At 47.6% G+C, this 18034-nt stretch overlaps 1 protein-coding gene across 1 annotated transcript in view; it reads right to left on the bottom strand.

Moving 5' to 3' along the window:
- The window catches only part of Anxa11 (annexin A11), a 45530-nt gene that overhangs the window by 13529 nt on the left and 13967 nt on the right, over positions 1-18034 (bottom strand). Inside the window, exons 2-4 of the mRNA XM_036199845.1 lie at positions 4290-4352; positions 3090-3202; positions 486-872 (exon numbers count right to left, since the gene is read on the bottom strand). Coding sequence (XP_036055738.1) covers positions 486-872; positions 3090-3202; positions 4290-4344 — 555 coding nt within the window. The 5' untranslated portion in view covers positions 4345-4352. The remainder of the gene's footprint in view (positions 1-485; positions 873-3089; positions 3203-4289; positions 4353-18034) is intronic.

Below are 18034 nucleotides of genomic sequence, written 5' to 3'. Positions count from 1 at the left end.
AAGGGTAGGAATGGGAGCAAGAGGAAGCAATGGACCCTCAGTCTAGAAGTAGTCAGCCAGCACACACCGCCAGCCCTGGGTTTGGCTGGTTTAGCCATGTAACCATGACAATGAATTCTAGGCATTGCAAACATGAACTGATCTCTAGAACGAGCCAAGATAAACCCTGGAAGAACTGCCAATCTTCTGTCCTCAGAGAAGACTCTGAGAATCCTTCACATTTGTCTAGGAGGGGCCTATTGGGCGTGAGGCCATGAACCTGGCGACCTCAGGACTGATCTCAGTGAGGAGCAAGCATCAGGGCAGAGCTTCCAGACCTTAAGGAATATGCCCTGGGGTGGGGAGCACAAGAGAAATCAGCACCGTTTTTCTAAAACAGTGTGTTGTAACTGGAGGCCTGAGTCTTCCCTATGTTCCTTCAATCCCCCAAGGCCTTGCTGGTAGACCAGAGTCCAGCCTTTGAACTCAGTCTGGGTAGCACTCACCTGGGCTGGAGGCACAGCAGGGGTGACGGTACTGGATCCTGAGTATCCTGGGTAACTTGGCACTGGCTGTTGCCCGGGGGGTGGCATTGGTGACTGTCCAGGATAGGTCATTGGAGGCTGTCCAGGATAGGCCCCTGGGGGCTGCTGCCCAGGGGGTGGCATGGGCTGGCCTGGCACAGGGGCCCCTGGGTATGTCGGATATGAGGGCATCCCAGGAGGTGGGTTTCCCCCTGGGGGTGGATACATTCCATAAGGAGGGACAGGCTGCTGGGCGGGAGGGGGCTGCCCAAAGCCACCAGCGGGGACTGGAGGATAGCCACCCCCAGGAGCTCCAGGATACAGATTTGGCATGTTGGCTCCTCCAAACGTCCCAGACATGTTGGCTGCCTGCCAAGGACACAAAGCAGAGCCTGAGACTCATAGGCCCAGGAAGGTCAGCACCATCTGTCTACCCTCCCCTTATAGAGTTCTGCAATGGCTCTAAGTAAGGAGCTCCCTACCAGAACCACCCCCCTAACACACACAGTACTACGTATACCTAGTAATGGATGCAAGCACCACTATCAGCCCTGCCCCCACCCCAAAGGTGACAAGAAGGGCAATCCTGCCATGGATGATGGGTACACTTGCTCAGTGAGCAGGGCAACTGGACTCTGACATGGATCGCTCTGTATGCACATCAGAATCTCCATCCCTTCTGGAGATAGAAACATGGAAGATGAGGCTGCTTCTTCCAACCAAGACTAATTGGGCACAGCTAACCACTCAAGGACCCTGAAAGTACAGGGGCCCCTTCTGCAGGCAGGGGGTGGCCCCATCACACCAGTCTGCTAACAGTCAATTGAGGTAGGTAGGGCTGCACGTGCCCAAAACAGAAGACTGAATCCTCACACCTCAGCCTCTGATGCTCAATGCTAAATGGGTCCCACCATCTTCACCCCTCACTTACCCTCTTCAACCATGAACCCCTACTCTTCTCTGTCCCCAAGCTCATCAGGCCCATGGGTACTCCCAAGGACCAGCTGACCCTAGACATTCTCATAGCACATTTCTCTACCATGTCAGATCTTTGTTCAAGGTCCCTTTTCATGTCCCATCTTGAGAGGTCTTTAATCTACACTGTGCCCCCAGCACCTCTGACCCTTTACCATATTATTATTATCTCCCCTCCCCCTTGGCCCTGTGCTAGGGATTGAACCTATGGCCTCAGACATTATAGGCAAGCACTCTACCACTGACCATTATATCCCCATCTCTCTTTTTTATTTCTTATTTTGAGGCAATGACTCACTAAGTTGCCCAGGCTGGCCTTGAACTTGGAATTCTCCTGCTTCAGCCTTTCAAGAAGCTAAGATCATAGGCCTATGCCGCCAGGGTCATGTAACTTCTTACCTATCTTCCTTACTCTCTTCTCTCCCTGTCTCACCCACCCTCTGCCCTCTCTTTGATTCTTCAGTTGTTGTTTTTATTTTATTTTTACTTTATGTGCAGTGGTGTTTGGCCTGCATGCATGTCTGTGTGAGGGTGCTGGATCCCTTGGAATGGAGTTACAGTCAGTTGTGAGCTGCCATGTGATGCTGGGAATTGAACCCAGGTCCTCTGGAAGAGCAGCCAGTGCTCTTAACCACTGAGCCATCTCTCCAGCCCGAGCCTTCTGTTTTGAGGCAGGATCTCTCTATGCTGCCCAGGCTGGGCTGGAATTTTCAGTCCTCATGAATTCACTTACCAAATGCTAAGTGTATGCCACAATGCCCAGAAACACCCGTCACTTTTCAACAGGTAGGTGCACATGGAGGCAAAGGTCATGTATTCTCTACCTTGTTTGAGACAGAATCTATCACTGGCCCTGGGCCCATCATGTAAGCTAGCCTGGCTAGTCAGCAAGCCCAATGGATCTGCGTCCCTAGCACTAGAATTACAAGGACCATACCTGGCTTTTTTCACGTGGGTCCTGGGAATTGAACTCTGGGCCTAAGGCTGATATAATAAGCACTACCATCTGGGCTATCTCCCCAGCCCAGAGAATTTGTTTGCTGTATCTATATATTCCCAGTGCCTAGGACTGGGCCCAGCATAAATTTGGGTGTCTACTAGTTGCATTGTTTCCACTAAGGGGACATTTGTTTTCTGATTATAAGATACATTCTTCTAAAAGCAAAACAACAAATAAAAACAAATACAGCCTAACCTGCCTGCTACATTGTCGCCAAGTACCAACCGGAACAGCATCTGTGTGTGCACCTCCATACCTCTCTATACACACCCTCTCTTCCCTCTAGGATTTGTGCTCAGCTCATTAGACATTCTCAATAAATTTCCCCGCAGGTACCAGCCTTACCCGACATCCCAGGGCCATAAGGACCTGAGAAGACCATCAGTTCCAAGAATATATATCTATTCTTGGAACTCGTATAGATGGGGAAAAGTGATGCCCAGAGAGACAGGGGTGATAAGTAGATGACCCTTATATTCTAAATTGCTGCTCAGCACTCTATGCTCATACAGACAGGCATGAGGTATCTCTGGAGCCTTGGGGTCAGCAGCCTTGATCCCTATAGCCAGGCAGCCACTAGCCCAGGGTACCTTGGCAGGGGCCTGACTTACCATGCCTGAGAGGTAGTCTTGGTTGAACTGCCCTGCATAGTTGGCCACGTTATCCAGCCCGATGGGGGGCATGCTGGGAGGAGGGTAGGCAGCACCTCCCCAGGGACCACCACCTGAAACACGCAACACCAAGCTCATGAGTTCTTATCCCTGGCCCAAAGACAGGGCAGAAAGGAGGGCTGCAGGGGAACGTGCTGCCGGAGCCAAGCAGGGCTTCAAGCCAACATTACTCCAGAAAGACTGGAGCATGAGGGTCAGGGAAGGAAGAGGAACTTTCCCTTATTCCAGGGAAGACCCTCGGTGAGGATCCAGGCATTCTCTGTCCTCTCAAACCCAGCATCATGGGGTGAGAGAACAGATACACCCTTGGGCTCTGTGCTGAGCATGTTACCGCAGTGAGCTCCACGAACCTACGGATTCTCAGATGCAGGGAAATGGGGCCGTGTTGGAGGACATGAACACCATAAAGGCCAGCAGCAAGGAGCTGGTTGGCTGTGCGTCCTGGGGCAAGACTCTCAACCACTCTCATTCATGTTTGTAGACGACTGGAGCCGGGGACATGTGCGACCCTCAGGCTGCTGGGGTGAGGACTGAGGAGTGGACACCTGCATGGGGCTAAGGCAGCAATTCGGCCGGTGCTTGCCAGATGCAGTCTTACCCAGCCAGGGCAGGCCAAGTCTGCTCAGCAGCTCCTGGGCTTTGTAAGACCCGGAGCATGCCGCTGCCACCATGGCAGTTTCTGCTGGAGAAGGGACTGCTTCAGAAGGAAGACAGGTGCATTGCTGCTGCCCCACATGGGTGGCCTCACCCGATCACCAAGGGCTCTTGGGAGCCACAGGGAAAGGCAGACAGGAAAGGACAGGAAAGTGACCCTCATATTGGCCTCAGCAGGAGAGAACCCAAAATCATACTTCTTGAAACAGGGTAGGTGGCCGGAAGCAGTACTTTGGAGGAAACGCCTACCAGCTGTCACTGCCTGTCATTAGTAATGGGGACAGTTGGGGGAGGGAAAGAACCTTGAAGCTACTTTGCAAAGGAGAGTCAGAGTGTGGCAGGCCTCTGTCCACTTGTCAGCTAAGAAGGCTCTCCCAGAACCAGCCAATTCCGGCCTCTCCAGCCCCTGTCCCAGTGGGTGAGCCCTCTGGGGGAGAGAACCAGACTCTACCTTTTTGCACAAAGAATCCACCCAGGTCCTCTTACCTGGAGCCGCTGGAGGGTAACCACCAGCAGGTGGAGGGTAGCCTGGGTAGCTCATGGTTAAAGCTGGAAGAGAAGAGAACGTGCATTCAGATTACACTGAGGATGCTTCCCACCAGGCCTGCTGGCATCTGCTTCTTAGGAGCACGACCCATTGCCAGGCCCCCACAGGAGGCATTAGGCCCCCATGCTCCAGTGCAATCCAGTCCACACCTCCCTGCTGGACCTCCAGTTAGGTTAGGCCCACCCCAAGGATACAGAAGGGTGCGACGCCATGAGCCAGCAACTGTTTCCTTGACAGCTGCTCCCCCAGGCGTGGCTTCTGTCTCCACCGACAAGGGAACAAAGCATTTGGCATCTGGCCTGCTCTGACATCAAATTCTAGATAGAGCATTGCCTCAGACTCCATGTCTACTCTTCCTTGTCCTTATCATTCTCCTTCCCACAAGAGAGGACCCTGTTTCCCTGCACCCCATCTACAACTCTCAAGCTCGCCACAGCAAACCTCCTCCCACCCCACCCCCACACCGGATCAGACTCAAGCCAAAAGTATAGACCAGCTGCCGCCCAGTCTACGTCTTGCCTTGACATTCCATTCTCTAACACAAAATAACATGGTTAGGTGGGAGTCATCGTTCTTAGAACCAAGAGACGCCCTGCGAAAGGCCTTCTGCTTCAGAGGCCTGAATCGGGGCAGGTGTCAAAGTCCAAAGAGAGGAGTGACACGGAGATGCGGCAGTAAGCGAGGCAGAGGGACACCTGCTCTCACAGTCCTCTGTACACAGGTCTTCAGCAACGCCCCATGCCAATTAAGACGCCCAGGAAGAACAGAGATCAGCCACTGCCCTGCAACCTGCCTGCACCTGCCACATAACAGCTGCTGCTGCAGTTAAGTGCAAAGGTCCAGGCCAAGGCCACATGAGGAAATGCATGGCCTCGATGGTCATGGCCACAGGTTCTCGGATAGCCACTGTTTCACACATGGGCATCTGCATTATGCCAAGGGATTGTAAAACATCCTGGACTCCACCATTGGTTTCTAGTCTGAGTAAGTTCCCAGTGATGGTACTAGACCTGGGGTCCCCTCTTTAGTAACTGTCTAGAGACTATCTACTTAAAACATTCTAGTTGCTCATCATGTCTGGCTTGAAGAACAGAGTATGCTGTCCCAAGGAAGCTGCAGAATTTCTTTAGGGTACCACTGCCCCCCACGAAGTGGAGCTGGCTTTCAGCCCCCTTACTTTGGTCACTGGGTTCAGAGAGGGCAGTAGGCAATACACCAGGAAATAAGGTGACTCCTTTGCAGTCATGGATGGGGCTAGAACTGGCAGCCTGTAGACCCTTGCCCTTTTACACAGCTTTGTCTTTCTACATTCCTATGCGTGTGCGGTTCCTAACATGTATGAAATGGCCACTCACAACTGCCTCCAGCTCCAGCGGGATCCTGACACCTTTTGGCCTCCATGGACACCTGCACAGGAATATGCATGTTTGGACACACAGATGCACAGACCACCCTTGACACTATACACTAGTCACCTCTGGAAGAAAGACAGGCTGGAGGTGAAGCTCATTTTCCATGTACAGCACTACACATCCATGACTGCCTAATGAAGGCAACTTTAAGAAAAGGCCCAGTTCAGACTGGCATTTCTAAACACATGGCCTGGGTGGCTCTTCCAAAATAAAAATAACGCACACAGGGCTCATTCAGCTCAGGCATCCAGGACACAGACTAGCCCTCCCTCCTGGGAGAGCAGTGGGAGAGTTTCCTGCAAGAGCAGCATCTGCGTCCTGGAAAGAGTCCTGCCCCAAGGCCCATCCTATGGCTAACTCCACGGTAGAACTCAGTCCTTTGGTGACCCTGGCTCCTTCCCTCCCACAAGACTCCGCTTCCAGTCTCTCTCTCTAAGGATTCATTTTCTACCTGGAATTGTTTGAGCATTCTCCTTCTTCTCTTCTCCTCTGAGGCCTGTCAGGACCCAAAGCCACAGACTGGCCCAGAGATCACAGGGCAGGATGGTCACTTCCCTCCTCCCTGCAGGTGGGGCTTCCTGCTTCAGGGAACATGTGGTTTTCTGGGTGATGGAGGCATTACAGGGATTCCTGTGAAGTTTCTCTTGTGGGTCTGCCCATTTTTCCATCCCTCCTCAATCTCTGGCTACGGTGACTCACAGCGACCATCTCAGCTCTCTCTCTCACTCAGCTGGTTCATAACCACTGATTTAGTGCACATGGCATTATGTTCCTCTAAGTAAGTGTTAAAAATGGGTCCATGGCAGACAGTCTTGAGCTGTCACACAGAATTTCCTGCTGATGTAGCCCTGTTGACACAGGTGCTCATCTGCCACCACTGGGCCCACATCCCTTCCATGTCCCAATGTGGGCTCTGTTAGGGCTTGAATCTGAAGTGTCCCCTCCAGGCCCATAATCTGAACACCTGTTCTCAAGACAGTGTGATATTTTGGAAGGTTACAGAGACTCAGGAGGTGGAGTTAGCCTGGAAGAAGAAGCCCATTAGGAGCAGTCCTTAGGCTAGGGCCAATTTCCTGTCCTGCTTTCTTGACTTCCTAGTCCACAGTGATGTGAGGAGCCCCTGCACCCCACGTCAATACCCTTTTCCAACATGACAGCCTAAACATTCCCCCTCTTAGATTTTCTCTCAGATATTTGCTCACTGGGACCCAAAAGTAATTAACACACAAAGGTAACACCCTACAGCTCGCCCGCCTACTAACTCCCAGGGCAGGAGCCACCAGCTTAGAGGCAAGACCCTTAGAGGCTCTAGTCAGCAATCTAGGGACCTTACCTTCTCAGCTCTAGCTCTCCATGACGAATGGAAACAAGGTGAGCTACTGTTTGCTACCTTCCACCTGACAAAGCCTTTCTTCTACTTTACACTTCAGCAGAGAAGCAAGGTGCATGGGTGAGAGACACTTCCCAAGGCTGATGTGACTTGGACAGCCAGGCACGTCCTATCCCATACGCCTGCTTCTGACCATGGCACTCAAACATGGGAGAGTCTTTCTGCATAGGACAGACACCTGGCTCTGATTCTAATAACCCTGCCTACAGAGAACTTCTAGCCTCTGGTTCTGACTCTCTTAGGGATACAACAAAAATCATCACCCTACCTTCCTCACTGGGGCTACGTAAACGCAGCTGTGTAGATTCATCCAGCTGCGGCCCTCTCCGGCTTAACCACATGTTTCTTAGTTAGGTTTTCTCTTGCTGGGATGAAACACCATGACCAAAAGTAACTTAGGAGGAAAGGGTTTATTTCAGTTTACACTTCCCTATCACTGTTCATCATTGAAGGAAGAAACTTCCTAGTCCACAGTGATGTGAGGAGCCCCTGGAGGCAGGAGCTGATGCAGAGGCCAGGGAGGGGTGCTTCTTATTGGTTTGCTCAGCCTGCTTTCTTGTAGAACCCAGGACCACCAGCTCAGGGACGGTTCCACCCACAATGGGCTGGGCCCTCCTACATCAATCACTATTTAAGAAAATGCCCCACAGGCTTGCATACAGCCCAATCTTATTGAAGCATTTTCTCAATTGAGGTTCCCTCTTCTCTGGTGACTCTAGCTTGTATCAAGTTGACCAGCCAGGACAAGGTGTTTTCAAAACAGACCTTTGTGGAGCATATTAAAACCTAGACTGCTGGGCCCCATTGAGTGTAAGACTCCTCCACACATGAGAACCGCATGGAGAACTTGGATCCTGGCATCCCAGCATCCCTAGTCAATTAAGAAGCCACTTGGGGTGGGGTTGGGGGGTGGAAGCTTCCTTGGGACTGTGAAAGGGCGTGTTCCCTAAAGCCATGAATATCCCCACCAGTGTACTCTTAAATTTCAAGGGCCCCCACCACATAGGCAGAAATCTAGAGACAGAACAAGAGGGAAAAGCTTCCAGAATGGAATTCCTCTCCCTAGACTCAGCCATTCCCCCACCACAATGGAGAGCCTTATGCTTTCCACCCTAAGAGGAAGGGGTGGAGACAGGCCCCCATCCCACAGCAAAGCTAGCCTAGTCACACCCTCCAGTGTCCAGCCTGATTTCTAGGGACACTGAAGGGAATAAGGAATGAGCAGTAGTGGTACCAGGCCTGATGTACAGGTCCAATGGTAGCTTCTCAGAGACAGCCTCTCACACAGCCTCTCTCAGAGATGGCCTCTCTGTAGAACTGAAACCACACCTGGCTAATGCTTCAAGGCAGAGGTCTGAAGAAGTACTCCAGGGCCTGAAGCCCCTTGGCACTAAGAAGCAGACAAATCGGGCCTGATGTCTCCATCACTGTATTTTCCCAGGCTGTTTGTTGGCCAAAGAGTCCCTTTTGATCACACAACATAAATATACAGCTTAAACCACACAGCTCTGACAATCTTTGTTGACTTTTTTTCCCTAAGTAAAAGGAAAGCCAGACTTAGTGATGCACCCTGTAATCTCAACTACTCAGGAGGTTGAGGCAGGAGGATGGATCCCTTATGGCCAGTTTCTCTTTCTTTCATATTCATATTCTCTCTCTCTCTCTCTCTCTCTCTCTCTCTCTCTCTCTCTCTCACTCACACACACACACACACACACACACACACACACACACACGATCTTGCTATGTAGTCCAGGCTGGCCTCAAACGTTTTCCCCTTTTATTTATATATTTAATGTTTATTATTATTTTCTCCCCTCTCGTGCATGTGCCCTGGTCCCTGGGCAGAGGTGGAGGCGACAGTCTGGACACTTACATAGCTCTCACTGCCCTTGGTCTTGTCACCAGGGCACATCAGACTCAAGGGAACCAGGATGTGGTAGAACATGATCTGGGGTAGCAGACAGTGAAGCCTGCCCTCCTTCCCCACACCAGCAACCACTGGTCTCCCTTGATGGCTCCAGGTGGCTCTGCCATTGCTGACTTGCTTAGGAGCTTCCTTCCAATGGACAGGAGAGACAGTACAGGGAGCAGGTTTTGAACTGGAGTCAGACAGAGACCCCTCAAACTTTTAATGCCTCAGCCCACAGAACTTCCTTCCCCCTACTGAATCCAGCTTTTAGATCACGGCTGTTGGCTGTGAGGGAAGAGGGAAGCCACACATGCCCAATTTCTACCATACATGCACTCAGAGTCAGCTGAGCTGGCCTAGCACACCACATAAGCAATGGGAACTTCGCAATTCCAAGGAATGGCTCATATGATGGAGGTGCTGATGACCAATGATTGACATGGAGAATTTATATAAGCAAAATAGGGCCATAAATCTTCAACCCCCAGCAAAGCATTGCTTCAAGGTCAATCTTGATTCATCTAGATCAGCGGTTTTTAGGAGAATGAAGGCTAACGAATCTGAAGAACACTGGACAAATGAGACAACTGAAGAAAAAGGACAAATCATCTGTCCCAGGAAACAGAGTAAAATGGCCTATTGGTATATCATCTACAAAATTTCATAAATCTTCCTAAATGTTTGTTTCTGCTCTTCTCTAAAAAAATTAACACTATTGGTCTTCTTGTAGTCCCAGTTCAATTAAAGTTTAAAGCCGACTTTGCAGTTGGAGAATGGCTCTCTCCTCCTTTAAACTCAATCATGTTGTTAAAAGGAAAATGAAAACTCCCTGTATCATACCAGAAGAAAAAGCCATCTTCTGACATGGGACAGGAGAAAAACCAAATTACTTAAGGGACTATTCTATTACTAATCTCAATTCTTTGATTCTACTCTGATTCTTTAAACTTTTCTTAAAGAATGAATTTTATATCAAAATTTACAAGATATATATATTTCTTAAAAAAACTTTGTTAAGATAATAATGGTCATATAGAGTACTAATTAATTCTAGAGAAAAGGCTTCAATTAGCTGCCTATACATGTCTTTGTGTTCGAGTCTCTTATCAGTTTACTGCAGGAAATCACGGCCAGGCCTAACTTCAACTGAAATCTTCAGGAAGAAGATGGGACCCCACAACGACAATTCCACGTGGAAAAATAATATCACTAAGCTGACAAACATCATCTACAGATGAGCTTTGGACTACAAAGTGCTTAGAGCAATTCTGAGATGGCTAGCTGAGATGATCCAGTTTCAAAGACTACTTGAATAAGAACTTGAGATAAACCCTGAACTCTGGCATTATGGATAACAAAGAATATAGTTACCTTTCCTAGAATTTGACAATTAACCCAAAATTTTTCTTTTCAGAATAAAGATACCTTTGCCCATACCCAGCAGGAAGCAACTTTAAGAATACGACGCCCACATTCCCAAAGGGGTGGTGTGGGGCGGATGGTTTTTTGGTCTTTTAATGGGTTTTGGGTCTGGGATAGTTTTCACTGTTTAGGAGGGTTGGTTACAAGTTGTTGTTAAGGGTTAGGAAAAGGGCTAGGCAAAGGAGATTAGATTTAAGGTGCTTGTTTAAAAAAAAAGAGAGAGAGAAAGAAAAAATAAAAAGACAATTACTAGTTTTAAATACTTTACATTGGATTGGATTGTTTTATATTGTACACAAATTATATATATATATATATAAATATAAATATAGATAGACAGATAGATTGTTAGAATATGCCATACACATATTTCTAATCTTGCTCGAGATATTGTACTTATACCATTCATTTAACAATGTAATGCAATCCTTGAATGTTATCCAACTATTAGGATATATAGAAATGAAAGTTAGTAGTTAGACATTACAATTGAACTTGTCATATTAGGTGTGTTTTCAAGATCGAACAGATATATTTTAGATAGACAGGTCACCTTCAAACCCTTCAGAGATCTACAGAATATGGCATTTAAAATGTTTTAATAACTTAGGAATTTTTCTTTTTTGTTATGACTATGAGACATGTTGGCTCCTGGCAGTATCAATATACTTCAGAGAAAATATGGGCATTGAAGAAACTGCATATGGAGTTAACTTTCATTGTGGCAAAAGTTAGCCACTGGACAGTTAAATTAAAAAAAAAATCAACAATTTCCAGAATTTAAAATCCTGAATCACGACATGACACTAATGAAATTCAGGTGTTTCTGGTACATGGACTGCTCTCACCAAATGTGAGGTCAAACTGTTGACCTTGTATACATCCTAGTTCACAAATGAATCTGTCAGATACACTAGCCTATAGGCTGAAGATGATGCCTCAACACTGTGGAGAAACCTCAGGTGACAGTCCAGGCAGCTGGCTGTTTCTGTCAACTCACACTTTTTTTGGAAGCTGCTTGCATGCACTTCCTGTTTTTATTTTTTATTAGGTAGTATTATTTCCTTCTTGGGTCTCTGAGGGAGTTGAAGATCAGTTAGTTATAGTTATAATTTTCTTTGTTAAGGATTTCAGAAAAAACTCACTAAGAGCTGTAAGTGTATAAATTTGAAAGACATTATAAGACAGTTCCGTTAGTAATATAAGTTAGGATAGAAAGTGAATCAGGTACATTTTGGACTTACCAAAATAGGATAGATAATGGAATTATTTTCTCTGAATTTGTCAAATACAAATGGACTAGACATTTTAGTTATAACTTTTTTCCTTTTATTAAAATAGAAAAGGGGAAATGTGGTGATACTATATTTGTAAAATGTGATTTTATTTGTATATTAATAAAGTTGCCTTGGGGTCAGAGCAAGCCATAGCAGAAGCTGGGCAGTGGTGGTGCACGCCTTTAATCCCAGCACTTGGGAGGCAGAGCTAGGTAGGATCTCTGTGTGTTCAAGAATACAGCCAGCATGGAGACACACGCCTTTAATCTCAATACTAACCATAGAAGACCTGGAGGTCTGTACAGACAGACAGTGATGAGGAGGTCATGTGGCTGGGTTTACAACCAATGAGAACGCAGAACAGAAAGTCTATAAAAAGAAAAAACACACAGAAGTAGCTCTCTTGCGGAGAGGAAAGACAACAGAAGCAGTGAAGGGTAAGGTTTTCAGCTCTTGCTCTGACCTCTTGGCTTTTAACTCTGCAATTGGATCTGTGTTTCTTATTTAACAAGACAGTTACATCTACAAGCGGTTCTCAATCTGAGGGTCACTACACCTTTGGGTCATTCTGTAACAATGAAAATACATCCTGCATATTACATATTTACATTACAATTCATAACAGCAGCAAAATTAGTTATGAAGGAGCAAAGAAATAATATTATGGCTTGGGGGTCACCACACATGAAGAACTGTATTAAAAGGTCGAAAGCATTAGGAGCATTGAGTACCACTGATCTAGACCCTATCTACTTCCTGTTTGTTTGTGTAAGAAAACCCCAGGCATCATAAACTATCTCCTGTGTAATTTTTTAAGTACTATCAACTTTAAATGTATGTACACATACACACACACACACACACACACACACACACACACACTCACTATAAAACTCTATGTTAATCATGGGTTCCTATGCCAACACACTGGACTTGGGTGCTGGATAATCTTAGGGGAAGTGGGAACACCTGACACTTGAAGACACACGTCCAGGCAAGGGGACCAGAGCAAGCCTCACTGCTCCCAGCCATTTCCAGGACTCTAGTCTGACACAAAGGCCAGCAGCCTTGTCCCCATGATCACACTGCAGTAAACAGGGAAGGCTTGAGGCCTGGTCTCTGCCTTGCTGGCTAGTAGCTGAGTGAGGCTGGCCATGTCACTTCGGTCCTTTTCTCTTTTAAACCTCACCCCTCACTTGCTCTGGCAATCATTTATAACAGCAGTTCCCAACCTGTGGGTCGCAACCATCGCAAAAACTATTTCCCATGGTCTCATGAACCCTCAACCATAGATTTATTTCATACTATTTCATAACTGTAATTTTGCTACTGAGTGGTGTCTCAGTATCTAAGACCATCAGAAGTGTGTTTCCGATAGCTGAGACCCATGGGTTGAGAACCACTGGTTTATAGGCTCAAATAGAAGTTTGGCCTGTACACCGTGGGCATTGAAGTCAGGCCCTGGCAGAACAGTAAGGCCCCAACTATGTCTTTTTGCATTCTGTAGAGTAGGACACCCAGGGCACATGTGTGACTATCAACTGGTGGCAGCCACACACAGCCACAGGGAACCAGAACACACAGGATCCAAATCTTCTCTGCAGGGCCCAGTCTGTCCACTTTTCCTGTTGTCTCTCTACTCTTGGGTGTACCATTCACTGTCCCCAACAGTCCCGGTCAGGCCTAACCTGGACCCCAACACATCTGGGGTCACCAGAACTGTGGTCACAGACTCCAACAGCACCCTACACACTGCCAAGTTAGCCAAAGATCAGAGACAGATGTCTAAAAAGCTTATAAAATGATATATACAGTTACACGTTCTAACTAATGCCTCCCAATTCATGCCGGCATTATGAAAGCTCGGAAAAATCCAGTCACAAAGAGGCCCCTGCTTAACTCTCTATCCTCAAATTGACTTTCTAGGCCATGCCAATCGTCACCACTGGTCAAACACGTACGACGTGCCAGGCTCAGCTTTAAGGGATTTACATGGACTTTATCTTTAAAACAACCCGAGCACCATCCTAAAACCAACAGCCTTCGAACAGCAAGAGACATGGGGAAGGTACAGCCCATGGTGGAGGTGGGATTCAAACCCAGGCCATCTGGCTTTGAATCTCAGGACTTTTACCACTACACCATAGATGTGTGCAGAGCCTACTGGTCCTAGGAATAGGATCTCAAAGGCTGAGCGTTACAAACACTGGTGTGACAGAATAGCACGGAATTAGGAATCAGTACATGCCGCTGGTTTCTAACCATAACTCACTTTGTAGACCAGGCGGGCCTCAGAGAGACAGAGATTCACCTGTCTCTGCCTCTGAGTGCTGGGACTAAAGACATGCACCACCATGCCCAGCTAAGCCCATGTTCTTAAAGGCAATGTAAGACAGTAGAAAGAGCATGAACTCTGAAGGCAGACTCCTCAAGTTCAAATCCAAGCTGGGTTCCTACAAGCCAGGTGATCTTGGGCAGGTTATTTAACTTTCTGTGCCTCAGTTTCTCTCCTCTATTAAATGGGTAACAGTCTCATACTAAGTCTGTTCTCATTATTAAATCATCTTAACTTTCACTCATGGAGTTGTCCCAATATAAAACATCAAACAGGGTTTTGGGATGGGGGTGGGGGGTCCACGGAAGACCCCGAGGCATTTGGTAAAGAATGAGAATGTGGAGACTGGAGGGGAGGGAAAGGAGTTGAGGAGGGACCTGGCACAGGGGTGGGAGTAAAGTTGAGACAGTTTCAAAGACAGAATGGTAAGGGCATGCTATCACGTGGACCAAAAAAGGCCCTCAAAGGCCCATGTGTTGAAAGCTGAGTCCCAAGCCCCTGTGGCACTACCGGTAGGTGGCGGGACCTTGGTGAGGTGTAGGTAGGGCTTGGGTCACCAGGACATGTCCCTGAAGGAGTCACTGGGATCTGAGCTTTCCTCTTTTGTCTCAGCTGCCATAAGGTGAGTATTCTGACTGTGACGTGCAACCTCACCACAGGCACAAAGCAACAGAGCAGCAGGAACCTCTGCAGCCACCCTTCAGACTTCTTTTTTTTTTTTTTTTTTTTTTTTTTTTTTTTTTGGTTTTTCAAGACAGGGTTTCTCTGTAGCTTTGGAGCCTGTCCTGGACTAGCTCTGTAGACCAGGCTGGCCTCGAACTCACAGAGACCCACCTGCCTCTGCCTCCCGAGTGCTGGGATTACAGGTGTGCGCCACCACCACCCAGCTTCCCTTCAGTCTTTTTAGCTGCTGGCCTCAGACAGTGGCAGAAAGAATGTACCTGTTTCCCAGATGAAACCCACTGGGTTAGGAAACAGGGTACTGCGGCTGCTGGGTCTCAACAGTAAGTAGAACTCTCATGAACTAGATGATGGCCAGAGAGACTATGTAAGGACACTGTGAGAAGTGGCCAGCCACAAATCCAGAAATGGTCCTTTAGCAGACACTGACACTTGATCTCAGCTTTCCAGCTTCTAGTACTGTGAGCAACACACTTCTGCGGAGGCTGAAGCCTCTTGTTCATAGTATTCCTTCACAGCAGCCCCAGGCAAAACTTAAAGAAACATACACACAGGGCTGGAAGGATGGTTCAAGTAGTGAAGAGCACAGGGACAGAATTCAGACCCCAGCACCACAGTTCACAACCACCTGTGACTCCTGCTCCACCTTTGGGGATACTCTGATAAATGGGGATGGTTAGTTGGGACGATGAGAAAATTCTGGAAATGGGTCGTTGGTGATGGTACCCTGAAATCAGCAAAAATAGTCAATTTCATACTACCACAAAAACACATCATTAAGTCTGCCATGATCTGCAAGAGCAGGAACTGCAAACTAATCTACACACAGCCACCTCTCCCTTCCTCCAGATTCCTTCTTGGCTGCAACCTGCCCACACAGCCTGGCCAGCATCTTGGACAAGAGAAGCATCAAATTCCTAAGACCACAGCAAGTCATTTCAACAACGAAACCACTGGGTGCTCACTGCTCCCTCCTGCCTGGGAGAAGGAGCCCAGATAAGGCTTGTTCACTTGTATTATAGGACAACACAAGTTACCATGGTCACCGTGAGTCACCATAATAAGAGCTGGGGTAGATTCTCTGTGGCGAGGCAACACACCCAGCCAGCAATGCAAACTCTGGGGGAGGGGAAAGCTAAGGGCTTGATTTATGCATGCAGGTAACAGAGTGTGCCGCCCAGCTGGTAAGCCAAGGTGGCCCGAAGAGATGACTCAATTTACCCCATTGCACCTCTTCCTTCCACTTAAATGTGGAGAAACTTACAACCAGGGAGGGGAAGTGGCATGCCATCATGACACAGCAAGGGACCTAGCCCAGAACCTCTTGCGTCCATGTCAAGTGCTATGATGCACAGGGCGTGGCACCAGCCCAGGCTCATGGCTCAGGAGGGACCCACTTGACCTGGATGCTTCCTTTTATCAAAAGCTCTGAAGGAATAAGAGTTCTAGCTGGGTTCAATGCCGGAGGCAAGGGCAGATGAGGTGTAGAAGACCAGAGTTACCATGGATGATTTCACAAAAGGGCAAAGAGGTGGTATAATAATGCCCAAGGACTCAGCACTGTTTATGTAAATAGACAACAAAGAACCACAGGACCTCCGAACAAGATCTCCAATAAGAGCAGGAGAAACCAAAACAAGAGAAGGCTCAGAGGGGAGAGAGCCATCGATGAGAAGTAAGGGGGTGGTGGTGTAACATCAGTATGCTCAGAAACATAGAGAACAATCTATTTATAAAACAAAACGAAAAGCAAATTATAAGAAAGCAGTAAGGCCAGGCGGTGGTGGCGCACGCCTTTAATCCCAGCACTCGGGAGGCAGAGGCAGGCGATCTCTGTGAGTTCGAGGCCAGCCTGGTCTACAGAATGAGATCCAGGACAGGTGCAAAGCTACACAGAGAAACACTGGGGGGGGGGGGGGGGGGAGCAGAAACTTTGAGGTTGGGGATTTAGCTCAGTGGTATAGCACTTGTGTGTGTGTGTGTGTGTGTGTGTGTATGTGTGCGCACGCGCTCGTGCACAGAAGCAATAAGAGAACTCTTTGAGTGTCCTGCTCTGTCACTGACTGAATTTGGAGCTAGGCTGGCAGCCAGCGGGGGTTCCAGGGATCCTCTTGTCTCCATCCTGCCTCCAAGCACTGGGCTTTACAGGCAGGCACATATGTGGCCATGGCCAGCTTTCTATCTAGGGGCTGGGGAGGGATTTGAACTTGGATGTCTATGCTTGTTCAGCAAGCCTCCTTACCCACTGAGCCATCCCCACCTCTCACAGTGTTCTTGTGCTATAACTGATCATTTTCTTGCCTCAGCTTTTCCTGCCCTCCCTCCCGCTTGGGGGACTCATTTTAGATCAGTGGTTCTCAATGTTCCCAATGTTGTGGCTCTTTAATACAGTTCTTTGTGTTGTGGTGACCTCCAACCATAAAATTATTTTCATTGCTACTCCATAACTGTAATTTTGCTACTGTTATGAATTGTAGTGTAAATATCTGACATGTAGGATATCTGATATGTGACTCCATCCTGACATACAGGTTGAGAAACACTGTTTTAGATCGTAATATTCTTACATCTTTTTATACCTGTTTGTTAGTGCTTTTCATTTGTGAGAGTACATATGTGCACATGTATGTAGAGGCCAGAAGCTAGCCTCAGGTGTTTCTCAGGGTCTCTTAGTGGAATCTGGTGTTCTCCATCTAGGCTCTGCTGACTGGCTGGCTAGCAACCCCAGGGATCCACTTGCCTCTGCCTCCCCAGCACTAGAATTAGGCATATGCCACTGTGTCTGGCTTTTAATGTTAGTTCTGGGGATAAAACTCTGGTCTTCATGCTTATGCAGAAAGCACTTTATTCACTAAACCTCTCCCGAGTTCTGTTTGCTTGCTTGCTTATTTTCGGGATAAGATCTCATGTAGCAGAGGCTGGCCTCAGACTCGCTATGTACCTAGGCCCTGGACCTCCAGAACCCCCTGCCTCTGCCACTGAGTGTTGGGATTACAGGCATAGCTCACTACAACCAGCTTGTTGTTGCTCTTTTAGCTCTGGGTTTTTCCTGGCTTGCTTTTCTAACCTTTCTGTTGAATGTTAGGGTTTGTTTGTTTCTCATTTTCTTTATATACACATTTATTTGCTACTGATCTATTGAAGTTTGAGTTTTTAATCTCTTCTATTTTCAGTTTCTGAAGACACCTTATTGCTTCCTTTCTTTCTTTCTTTCTTTCTTTCTTTCTTTTTTCAGAGCTTTTTTTTTTATACACC

This window comes from Onychomys torridus, chromosome 9 (assembly GCF_903995425.1).
Source record: "Onychomys torridus chromosome 9, mOncTor1.1, whole genome shotgun sequence".
Classification (NCBI taxonomy): Eukaryota; Metazoa; Chordata; class Mammalia; order Rodentia; family Cricetidae; genus Onychomys; species Onychomys torridus.
Note: the sequence above shows the minus strand (reverse complement) of the source record. Positions and strands in the feature narration are given on the sequence as shown.